Source organism: Biomphalaria glabrata, chromosome 9 (genome assembly GCF_947242115.1).
Source record: "Biomphalaria glabrata chromosome 9, xgBioGlab47.1, whole genome shotgun sequence".
NCBI lineage: Eukaryota > Metazoa > Mollusca > Gastropoda > Planorbidae > Biomphalaria > Biomphalaria glabrata.
Window position 1 is genome coordinate 29,875,832 of NC_074719.1, and position 13,180 is coordinate 29,889,011.

The window sequence follows — 13,180 nt, forward strand, 5'->3', positions numbered from 1 at the left end:
TCCTTGGTCGTGAAGTGGCTTGACTCTGAAACCGTTGCTCTTTATATATGGTCACCAAATACCTTTTCGAAATCGATAGAAACTCGCTTGGATGATTACATGACCATATCCGAGGTAGAGGGTCCCGGGATGGAATCCTGGTGTAAACTGGGGTGATTAATTTTGGGATTTTTAGGGCGCCTCTGAGTCCAGCCAGCTCTAATGGGTACCTAACATTAGTTGGGAAAAGTAAAGGTGGTTGGTCGTTGTGCTGGCTGATACCTTAGTTAACCGTAAGGGACAAAAATAGATGACCTTGACATTCTATCCAGATGTGCCAAGAAAAAAAAAATCTAAATATTACACAAGATATAACAAGTTTAAAAATTTAGACTTTTTTTTTTTACTTTTGCCAATGTTTATTCCTTGAGGTCTATACATAAAACAATCAACCAAAGCAATAAATTCTAATTCTATAATAAGTTAAAATCATCAATTACTTTTTGGGCATAAAAGCCGACAGTATGTCTATTGGAAGAGGGAAGAGTATAGTAGAATTTTTCTCGGCAGCAATGGTGTTCAATGTCTGTAAGTATCTTAATTGCAGTGCTGCTGGTGACTCTATCATAATGTCTGCTGCCTCTTTTAGGGATTTGGAAGCCTTTTGTTCTCCTTCAGCTGCAATCACCTACAAAAAGAAATTTGTGAGTTTGAACTAAATACCTGCAGTACCGAATTTAGACTTGAAAAGGTCCTAAGCTATTTGAGATCTATTTGGGGTCTCTTGTAAGTCCTGATAGTGTGTGTCAGTGCTCAATAGTTTTCTGAGGCCTATAGGTAAATCTAGCCCAGTACACCAGCTAGTTTTGAAATACCATACATAGTTTCTATTGGTAAATTAATATAAACTTACACTAGACAAGCTAGCAAGAGTTGGGGGGGGGTCGTTAAAAATGTATACTAGAGCACGTGGACAGGAAAACATTTCGTGTTGTCTTTTTACCTTAGCTCGAGCTTCTCTGGATGCCTCAGCCTCAGCTGCCATGGCTCTCTGTAGTTGAACTGGTAAACGGACATCTTTCCTAAAGTAAAGGGAAAAAGGTGTTATTACAAATGTCTCTGAGAATTTATTGAATATTGGACTCAGCCTGCAGTTATTGCACTCAAACCCAAACCAGCTTTCACTAAATAGATATAAACAGAGACCAGTCGGCAACTTAAAATCGTGCGCGCAGAGCGCATTTATTTTGTATTTTATGTTTTCTCTTCTTCTTTGTCATTGCCTAAAAGTGTTGAGTCGGGTCTCTTGGAAGTGCCCCTCTATTGGCATGTCTGAACTACTATACTATGATGGAACCATCCAAGCAGATGTAATTTATTACATCCTTATTACCGACAGCTTGTATGGTACTTTAATCCCTAGACCGACCGACAAGCACAATCGGAATCACATAATTATAGAGATGTCTGCAAGTGGGATCACATAATTGCAGAGATGTATGCAAGCGGAATCACATGATTACAGACATGTCTGCATGCGGGATCACACGATTACGGGGATGTCTGCATGCGAGATCACATGATTACAGAGATGTCTGCATGCGAGATCACATGATTACAGACATGTCTGCATGCGGGATCACACGATTACGGGGATGTCTGCATGCGAGATCACATGATTACAGAGATGTCTGCATGCGAGATTACATGATTACAGAGATGTCTGCAAGCGGAATCACATGATTACAGACATGTCTGCATGCGGGATCACACGATTACAGAGATGTCTGCAAGGATTACAGAGATATCTGCAAGCGGAATCACATGATTACAGATGTGAGCAGGTCAGGCAGGCGCGAGTGGGAGAGGACCTATTCTCTGCTCAACATTAAAATTTACCAACAGTAGGCAGATGTTTGCGCTACTGGGTGGTAAATTTTAATGTTGAGCAGAGAATAGGTCCTCTCCCACTCGCGCCTGCCTGACCTGCTCACATTTTTGGTGTCAGAAGTGGGATCTGTGCTTGAGTGACCAGACTTGTATTTTTTTATTGGGATAGATTAGGTTTGCGTAGGAGTTTAGGCATTGATAGGCGGTATAGATAGTGTTAGTTTAGTTGTTTTTTTGGGGGGTATTGTTATTGAGAGGTTAGTAGGCTTTAGTTTTGTTGAGTAGTTACATAGATGAACAGCGAGGCAGCAGCAGCAGCAAGAATGCAGCCGTCTCAGACAGTGATTGTGGTGCCAAGAACGGAGTGGAACATTCGACGCTTCCATGGCGATGGCCCAGCCAGGGAAGTCGAAGAGTTCCTTCAAGATATAGAGAGAGCCTGGAAGTCCCAGCACATACAGCAGCCAGATGAGAAGTGCGAGTTCCTGATTTCTCATCTGGGGGAGTCAGTGAAGGCTGAGCTTGGTTTTTACCCTCAAACAACCAGGGAGTCTCCAGAGACACTGACCCAACTGTTACGGTCAGCCTATGGTGAGAGGAGGAGTGTCTCTCAGCTTATGGGAGAACTCTACCGCATCAGTCAACGCCCAGGAGAGCTTATTCGCTCCTACTCGCATCGGCTACAGCAATCGTTCAAAGCAGTGGTAGACAGACAGAGTACCCTTTCAGCGACAGTCCTTGATGAAACTGTCCTGAGAGATCATTTTGTGGAAAATCTCAACGACAGAGCCCTTAGGAGAGATTTACTAGAGAGGCTGCTTGAACGACCAGACATTAGCTTTTTGTCCATAAGGGACATAGCCATCAGATGGGCTGAAGATGAACATGTAACCTCTCAAGCCGCAACCAAGGTGACATGCAGTGAGATAAAGATTGAAGGCCAGCTAGCTGCGCTCTCCAAGCAAGTGGAGGAGCTTGCAGCTCAGATTGTGCTCCTACAACTTTCGGGACAATAGAACTCTAACTGTCCCCACTGCAACCACCATCAACCTGATCACATTATCGGCAAGGTGAGACAGATTGCCTCACAACCAAAGCGCAATCTTAACCATAAGAGGCCAACGATGAAGAACAGGAAATGCTACACATGTGGCAAACCTGGCCATCTTGCAAGAAATTGCAGGCTGCAGAACAGGTTCCAAGGTCAGCGAAAGAAGCCAGGGAACCGGGCTCACCAGCAACACCCTTCTAGAAGCAACTGCTCGAATTGTGGAAGCCGGGACCACTTCACCCGAGCTTGCCCTGATGTCACTGCAGCAGTGAATCACGTTCAGGTTGCCTCAGTGGAACAACCACAGGCAGTACAACTGCAACCTGCCCCCAAGCCAACAGAATTGTCGGTGGAGGTGCCACAGAATCCTAGGCGATCCAACACTGCTCCTGATTCAATTGTTCGCAGAAACCAACCCACAGTGGCAGAAATGATGTCGATTCATACAGAAGTTGCCTCACCTGACACTTCCAGTAATCATGCAGAAGGAGGTAGGGAAACAAATTCTTTCATACAGTTTCATCCGGTCCAACCAGAATCCACCTTGCTTTCCCATGAGGTTCCTGAGTTGCAGAAGAAAAGGAACGACCTTCTGAACATTGGGTGCAGAGTTCTTGTCGAACAGAGAGTCAGAGGCCAGGGAAGAATGTTCATGCAGTATGTACCCTCGTGTTTTGTAATTACTGCAGTACCCAAGTATGCTTCTGGCTGGTACATGGTGGAGGCAGAAGACGGCAGTACTTACCGATATGTACGAGAGGAGGAAATGAAGTTCGTTTCCTCACCATACTAGCATAATTCTTCATTTGTATATTTGTAATTTTTATTTAATATGTTGGTTGCATTCCAATGTATCAAGATGTATTAGTTTGTAATAACTCTATGAGTACATGTTATCTACATGTGTATTTAAAAGCTTTTTTTAAAGCTTAGTAGTTGCTGTACCTATTTGAGAATGTACAGGATCAAGAGTATTTTCTTGTGTTTTTAGCTGATGAAGTGTATTTTTTTTTTTTTGCTTTTGTCCTTGTAAAGCAATGTAATCTAAGTCATGTCATGGAGATGTATATTTTTGTGTGAAATAGATTTTAGTGTGTATTTTCTTTGATGGTAGAATATGTCAGCAGTATGTATGTAATGCATTTTAAGTAGTTTGTTAGTATTTTGTTTTGCGAGGACGCAAAAATTTAAGGCGGGATGAATGTGAGCTTGCGCTCCCAGAGCTATATTTTTATATATTTTATTTTTATAGGCTAGTGCCAAACTTATTATTTGTACTTCCGCTTTTTGTGTATAAAAAGTGATGCCACGCTGTTTTAAAAACAGTTGAGTGTACATTTGACCAGTGGTCAGTACCATATCTATCTGTGTGACAGCTGAAGATCTTTGTGGTCTGTCGTCTAATTATATTTTTATTTCTGTACCTGGGACGGCCTGTAAGTGTAGAAATATTTTATATTTTTTACTAGATCTATACTATGTGTAAGGTAGTTGTTTTATTTTCTACTTGGACTATTTGTCATAATAGTTGGCAACATGCTGTACGGAAGATGGCGGCGTCCATCAGTCCTACTAGAATATAGATCTAATATAGTTTTGCATTTATGTATTGCAGGCTATTATTACTGCTGTGTTACTGCTTTTAGCTGCTACAATTACACTGCTTTTAGCTGCTGAAATTACTCTGCTGAGATAACTGCTGTTTATAACTGCTGTTGTAGATCTATTCTAATTCTAGGGAATCTAGTGTTATTTTGTTTCTGCTATTGATGGATCTAGTTTTAAAGTTTTGTTATTGTTTCATTAGATCTATTCTAATTCTATCGAAGCTAGTGTTATTTTGTTACTGTAGTGACTAGTGTAGTGTTGCCTAAGTGGCTTAGTTATAGTCTGTTTCTTGCTTTAGCTAGTTATTAATTAGTTTACTCTAGTTAGTAAGGTACTAAGACTTAAGGTGTTCTTGTTTTAGGGTTAGAGTTATTGGTTGAGATTGAGTGTAGTAGTAGAATATTGTAAATCTAGACTAGTTTATTGTAGTGATTTAGTTCTCTTTAGTTAGATAGTTGTTTTGATCAGTTTGTGTTAGATAGTTGGTTTGGTTAGTTTGTTGGTGTTTGTAGTGTCGTAGACTTAGAGGATTAGTCAAGTTAGTGTATATATTATTTTTTATTATTGACTTATTTTTGTATGTAAATAAATTTTCTTTTTGTTTTATTTATCGTAAACTAAAGTTTGTTATCTTGTTTTCATTTAGTTGAGTTAGTATAGTTAGTTGTCTGGTTACTTAGGTGACTCTAGCCCCTTGGTCACCATACCGAGGTGCACAGATTGAGCCCACCCAGTAGCGCAAACATCTGCCTACTGTTGGTAAATTTTAATGTTGAGCAGAGAATAGGTCCTCTCACACTCGCGCCTGCCTGACCTGCTCACACAGAGATGTATGCATGCGGGATCACACGATTACAGAGATGTCTGCATGCGAGATCACATGATTACAGAGATATCTGCAAGCGGAATCACATGATTACAGAGATGTCTGCATGTGGGATCACACGATTACAGATATGTCTGCAAGGAATACAGAGATGTCTGCAAGCGGAATCATGCATGCGGGATTACACGATTACAGAGATGTCTGCAAGCGGAATCACACGATTACAGAGAATGTATGCATGCGGGATTACATGATTACAGAGATGTCTGCAAGCGGAATCACGTGATTACAGAGATGAATGAGAGTATATGACTTTATCGAGAGCAAAACGACTGAAGACTTTAATGCGAGCAAAACGACTGAAGACTTTATCGCGAGCAAAACGACTGAAGACTTTATCGAGAGCAAAACGACTGAAGACTTTATCGCGAGCAAAACGACTGAAGACTTTATCGTGAGCAAAACGACTGAAGGCTTTATCGCGAGCAAAACGACTGAGACTGTCTTTGAGAAGAGAAAGAAAAAACTATCCAATAGACCTACAACAGATGCATAAACATCCATGAATTGTGGCAAAGTTTGCAGCTCCACACAGCAGACTCTGACCCGATTCAAGAATAAACCAAAACCAGTAATTCATCTGTACGCATCCAATGTCTTTCGAGACAGAAGAATCTATGACTTTCATCTTTTCTATTTGTTTTCAATAAGCCGAGTGTCCGCGTGTTCTGTAGGGGAGAAAGCTGATGTGAAGTTGCCTATTTATTTTGTTTGTTTACTCAAGTATGAAGAACGTTTTGGATTCTGTTTTCCTCTCACTTGAATAGAGCGATTCAATTGTCATTTATTTCAAGTAGGACCATACATTTGCGATGCTGTTCTTAATTCTTATATAGTTGACGTATTCTCTCTGCAGCTGTCTGCTAAGATTTTTGGGTCATGTCTCCGAGTTTGTACTCTTTCTGTTTTTTTGTGTGTGTTTTTTTTTAATACGATTTTTTAAATTTATTTGATAGTTTGTTGTTTTTCTATCCAATTTTCCATAGTGTAAATATTTTTTAAATTTTTTAGTTCTAACAAGATTAAATGGCCCCTCTGTAAATACTGATTCTAGTGTTAAGGCAAGAATACATTCTATCACCTTTAACTGGTATGAAAATAAAATGTTTTTCAATGTATACTCCTCAAATAACTCTAACCCAAAGTTAATCTCTAGCCTTTTAGTTTGAAGATTTTGTCCAATCGGAAATGTTTCTGTTTTGTTTCTAAGATGCAGCCTAGATAACTGTAGCATAATAGCTCATTCTTTCTGTCCCGTCTACTTACATTTCAACACGCTCTACCTTCACACCCCAATGTTCAGTGGCATCATCCAATGAAGTCTGAAAAAAATTTGTTGATTATTTTGAGTCAAATAATACTAAGTAGTTTTTCTTAATAAAGTAATTTGTTTTGAACTGTTAGAAGACACGAATCACACTATTGTGACTTTGACGAGAATGTTTGAAAGTTTGAGAGAAAAACACAAATTATTTATTATTTCTAATAAGTATCTAGAGTCTCTGGACCGAAATCCACTGCGATACACATAGACCATCGTGGTGATTTCCACTGCAGACATTTTCTAACCCCCAACACATCAGGGGCATAGGGAAATGTCTTGTAAGATACTTTAGAACTGGACTGTCACACGAATGTCTTGTAAGATACTTTAGAACTGGACTGTCACACGAATGTTATTTCTCGAAAACATGAAGAGATGTGAGTAAAATATGAGGATTAATACACTATACATCAAACACTTTACATATTAAACACAACACCACGCATCGAACACAACATTCATAAGATGGATTGAGCATACTAGTATGTTGAGCTCATAGGTTGGTCTGCACAAAGAATTTAAGAATATATAAATGCATACTTTCCAGGCTGAAAACAATAGCTGTCAAGTCTAAGCTGTCAAGTCTAAGCTGTCAAATCTAAGCTGTCAAGTCTAAGCTGTCAAGTCTAAGCTGTCAAGTCTAAGCTGTCAAGTCTAAGCTGTCAAGTCTAAGCTGTCAAGTCTAAGCTGTCAAGTCTAAGCTGTCAAGTCTAAGCTGTCAAGTCTAAGCTGTCAAGTCTAAGCTGTCAAGTCTAAGCTGTCAAGTCTAAGCTGTCAAGTCTAAGCGGATTATTCGGGCGTTGCGCTATTTTTTAAATAAATTCTTTGCTTTTGAAAGACAAAAAAGGTGAAAACATGAATATCAGTTTGAACTTTGTCAGCCCTATCTATCCGTGAGATGTAGGAGTTTTAACAAGGTTTAGATACATCGAAGAACTAAAAAAAAATCTAAAGAGGCCTCCTGCTTCATACAAGCAGAAAGTGGCTGAGGCTCTTTTGTTATCCAATTTAAATTCACATATAAAAGCTCAATTTTTCTGATTAGGGCATTTTATTGGACCCCCTTTACCTATATAACAGTTTGATGTTTTTTCCGTTAAATTCACAAACCGGTACCAATATGAATTATTTGAAGTTCTTGAGCTGACATACCCATAAAAGCATAATCCCACTAACCTGCATAAAATGACTGATGTTCTCCCTGTCGGAGAGAATTTCACTCAGATTTTTAGTGCCTAGAACATTACGTAAAGTTGTTGCTGCTAACAATCGTGTAGAGGTGCTGTAGTTTTCTACATTCACTATAGACATGGTGGCATTATTAACTCTATAGTAGACTACAGCATCAACTGCTACTGTAACTGAATCTCTTGTCAAAACCTACGAGATATTGAAACAAGTAAAGTTTAGTCATCATTAGAATGTATTCAGGTGTTAAGAATTAAACATTCACATTTCATTTGACAATTTTTAATGCGTCTGTTGTGTTTATATTTCAAATAGGCCTAAATAAAGAAAAATACATTTGATAAAAGAATAGATTTATATTCGATTCAATTCTAAAACATAATGTTTTTTTTTTACCTCTTGAGGAGGAACGTTAAATGAAATAGTTCTCAAGTCAACTTTAGCAAAACTGTCCATGCAAGGAATAATGAAGAACATACCTAAATGCAAGAGAATCTTAGTTTATGAATTATAGAATACACACAAAAACATTTAATCGTCAGACTATAGAATAAAACACAATTATTAATATTATTATTAAATTATATTATTATATATTATTCTGATCTTGCTATTTTCCCCAAAATAACAGTTTAACGATGTATCAGATGGATAAATGGGCATCACGCTAAAATGTTCCTAGATAAAATGTGCTGATACACCCGTATGGCTGATACTAAAATTCCCAAGTATTTATAATAAGTTGGGATCTATTGGGGGATGATTCCACTAAAAGCTAATCAGAGTAATCTGTTCTTTGTTTACACTTTGACTTAAGATCCTGTTGACTTTCTAAAACTTGCTGTAAAGCATCGAGTCCCTGGACTAGACTGGACACAACTTCATAGCCCAAACGTTCTCCCAATCAGCTTAATCTTATCCCTGGATTGGCCCAGTCTGTCTCGTGACTTCAAAGAATTGTAGTAAAAATCTATGTAGAAGTGGGAATTTGGGAATTCTTGACTATTAAGAACCCAGATATTGACGACTGAGTAAAGTCAAATAAATAGAGACTAGTCTTTACAAAATATATATGAGTATAACGATGGTCATTGCATGCCGAAGTAAAGCGTTAATGCGAGTAGTTTATAGTCGTACAAATCACCGGAAAGTTTAGAGTTTAAAAATCTAATTCTATCTTAAGTTTTGGCAGGGACAATGAGCTCTAGTCTTACTAAACTCTAACATTCTTACCTGGGCCTTTGGCATTACCGGACATAATTCTTCCCAAACGAAAGATGACTACTCTTTCATATTCTTGAACAACCTGTTTATTCAAATAGATACTCTTAATATTTTTACAAAGCTTATATTAACTCACTCCGACTGTCAGTCTGGTACAAATCTTGTACACGATTTTTCTCCCACTTCCCATTCTCTGATAAAGTTGGAATTTTGCACAATTATTAATTGTCATCGACAATACTAGAAATAAAATAACCAGTTTAGTTGATCAATTAGTAGTAATTAATTAATTAAGTTTTATTTAGAAAAAGAGTTAAACTCTAAAGTATTGAGAGCTATTGCAGTGATTTTTTTGGGTTCTTCCCCTTTATTTTTTAATATATTTTATTTTATTTTGCTTGTTTGCATTCAAAACGATTTCGTAAAATTTTCCGAATCGAAATATTTCCTATTCCTAGAGTTTTCTTTTGATGTACTGTCACAGGTCAAAAGCTTGCTGACAGTGTCACTCAATTTTATCACAGCATCGATTATTATTTATTGATTTCATCTCAATTATTTTTTTTCTCTTACGCCTGATTTCACCACCAAACCCCATCTTTTCCTCTTCTCGCTAGACTGAGTCCACCACCTTGGCGACAAGGCCACGACTTTTCGCTTATCTCCCCTTGACCTGGGGAAAGGTAAACAGTCCTAGCACGGCCATTGGTCATTGGCGCTGGGTGTCTGACGTTCACGGTCGACACCACCTGGGCTGGAATATACTTCATTCTTTCCTCCACCCCACGTCTCTCTTTGATCAAGAAGATAATCCGTGTCAACACGCATCCTGACATTTCTAGGTGGGACTCCATTCTCGAGTCAGATTCACCCACGAGGGAGATTTCTAATCTTTAATCTCTCGCCCCTCCCTTTTCCGCTCTTCTCTCCCGGACCTTTATAAGCTCGACCAAGTCGGACACACTTTGTCATTCCTCCATCTCGCTGACAGTCAAGTCTGGACTATAATTTGTGTGTAATCTTGCTGGATAATATTATTTGGATTTAACTTATTTCATTTCTGTTTAATGTGTGCATTGTGTATTTCTCACTGTCGTAAGTAGGAAATGTTATTATGTTATATTATCACAATACACTAACAACACTGATGTTTAAAAGTTACTCTCCATTTTTGTTAACGTGAAAACAAGGAGAGAACAACCAGCAGAGACTAATACACAGTGACTATACACACTACTGACACACTTAAAGAGTAGACCGTGAACACGTGAACATACTGAACAGTAGAACAAGGGAGACTACAAGAAAACAAACAAACACACACACAACACGCATAAACATAAATACACATATAAATGTAACAGGAAACATAACCATTTCATATGTAATTATTTATATATTGCATTGACCTGTGTCCATGGTATTATTGCTACGTTGCATCAATTGATCATTGATGCAACCTTGTATTTATTTGTACATCTTATTTTACTTCCTTTATTTCGGCTGATCGCCTTGATAATCTTACTAACGCATTGGCACTGCGCTTAGAAAAGAGTTATGAATTATCTCCCCCTTTATCCATTTTACTTACTATTTTTGAGTTTTTGTCACATCGGCACACTTTAGGCCATGTCGTGCCCGTAATCCCTAAAGGGTTACTCTCCCTTCATACCACAATACCGGTAGCTAAATTTTATAAAGTCATTTAAAAGCTAGGTCTATTCACAGTTAAAATAGTAAAGGTAGTAAAAATTTAATAATTTAATAAAAATCTTATGTAAATATTATATGTTCACAGTTTCACAAATCAGATCTTCGTAGAAAATCCCACCTCCAGGACAAAGTCCAGTATCTTCCCTGGGTTGACATTGTCGAACAATGTTTTTAAATTGTGCGCTGTAAAAATTTCTCCCTGACATCCTGGTATCTGGGGCAATCAATGAGGATATGTTCCACGGTGAGGCGAGAGTCACAGTACTCACAAAGTAGGGGCTCCTCTCTCTTCAGCATAAAGGAGTGCGTGATGTAGGTGTGGCCAATCCTAAGTCTGGACATGGTCGTGCTTCGACGACCACCTGACATCCGCCACAATCTGTCTGAGTTTGGACGGGCACTCTATTCCTTTATGTTCACTCCATCCTTCATGGCCGACGGCCGCATGTAAACTATGGCGTCACGGTCGCTGACCATTATCCATTCCCCCCCCCCCCCCACGTTCCACTTATGTTCAATTTATTATCTCCCTTACTTTGCACATTTTATATTGCTACTATAAGTCATCTATTTTCTAAATTCCATTTGTCATCATCTCCCCATGTACTCAAAAGCAATTTTACCAATCTGACGAATGCTTATCAGTCGAAGGCATCGATAAGATGCATGAGAGACATGCCCTAACTTGTCTTTGTTTATCTGCAGCCTCCTACTTCAGCTTATAAAACTACTTCATTCAAGTAAAATTTATTTCCTTGTTCGAGATAGCAAACAGTATAATTAATTACCAATAGTTAATAATTATTTTAGCAGCCACCGAATGGGATATAGGCGCTATTAGTTATGTGTAGTCTGTCTGTCCGTCCGTCCCGTTTAGATCTCAGAAACTAGAAAGAAAATGAAAATTGGACATCGTGATATTTTATATCATTGAAAAGTTCTAATGGCTATTTTTTTCTTTTCAGAAAAAGAACTATTTAATTTTTTAAATTATCAATGCAAGCAGATTTTTTCACAAAAATACACCACTCTTAAATGAAAAACTTCAGGGAAGGTAAATTTTTTTTTAAAAAGGTCGAAGACTTTTTCATTAATAACGCAAGCTTTAATCATAGATTCGCGCATTGGTAGACTACAAAAAAATTTGCATCTAAGTATCAATGGATCGTAAAAAATATGTTTTCCATTTTTAACTCATGGAATAAAATACTGATACAAACGTTGTTTTTAAAAAAGAATTTTGATACAAATTTTGCTGTAGTTGTAAGTATTATATCTATAAATTATTACTTTCTGTAAATCAAGTAAACAAACAAACAGTTTAAAACATCACAAAATTGTATTATTTTTTAAATATTTTTCTGTTAAAAAATTAATAAAAAAAGTGGCTGTGTAAAGTGAAAGTGCACGCACCGGAGCTGATGAGAAAAAATAATTGTCTTCATTTTAATTAATATTATTGGCTTATTCAGCTTTTATATGAGCTGATTATTTTGGGTTTTCTTCTGCTTAAACATTCCCCACCAATTAAGATCTAGATGTAATATTTGAGTACTTAAACCTATAAAAAATATCGTACTCTAATTGACCCCCCCAACATGGTATCCCATATTAACCCCAGGGTAGAACACTGAAAAGTTTGTTATTACAACCATATTGCTGTGCTGATCAGAATTTTAAAACTGTTTTATTCTTAATATTTGCTCATGTATTCATTATATACCAAAATATAATATGATAGCTTACTTTGTAAGCATTTAGACAACCTTTAAAAAATGTGATCTAATGTAAATATAACCAACAATTTTCTAAAAACATTTTATTAGACTAATATTACAATCCACAATGTGAATTAAAATTGCGAATGTTGTTCCTTAGCTTAAGCCTCGTTTCCGTTTCGCCAAATTTTATATAATACCGACCTATGAAAAAAATACCACAAATGTCCATATTGTCCACCATCTCATATTACCCCACTTTCCCTTAAGGCAATAGCTCTAGCTTATCTTCTTATGGCTTAGGGGTGTAAATTTATTATGTAAACAAAGTAGTATCACATTAAGAAGTGAATCGGATGCGAACAGCATAGTGCCTACTAATCCTGATTCTAATATTGGCCTGGATCTGGATTTAGATGTAGTAATTTTATGATCGAACGTGTAGAATCATACACATTGTAGCCTAGATCAAGTCTATATTCTAGATATAGTCTGGATTCTATAGTTCTAGATCTAGTCTACATTCTAATTATAGATCTAATCTAGATCTAAATCTAGTCTAGATCTAGCTTAAAAATCTAGTTTAATCCCAGTCAGCA

The 13,180-nt window shown here is 37.5% G+C and overlaps 1 protein-coding gene across 3 annotated transcripts in view; it reads right to left on the reverse strand.

The window, feature by feature from the left end:
• Positions 1-366: 366 nt before the first annotated feature.
• Positions 367-13,180, reverse strand: part of LOC106066979 (stomatin-like) — a 109,875-nt gene continuing 97,061 nt past the window's right edge. For all 3 annotated transcript variants that reach the window (XM_056040698.1, XM_056040699.1, XM_056040700.1), the window contains exons 3-8: positions 9,160-9,232; positions 8,323-8,405; positions 7,915-8,118; positions 6,681-6,736; positions 983-1,061; positions 367-667 (exon numbers count right to left, since the gene is read on the reverse strand). In XM_056040698.1, the coding sequence (XP_055896673.1) occupies positions 476-667; positions 983-1,061; positions 6,681-6,736; positions 7,915-8,118; positions 8,323-8,405; positions 9,160-9,232 (687 nt within the window). In that variant the 3' untranslated portion in view covers positions 367-475. The remainder of the gene's footprint in view (positions 668-982; positions 1,062-6,680; positions 6,737-7,914; positions 8,119-8,322; positions 8,406-9,159; positions 9,233-13,180) is intronic.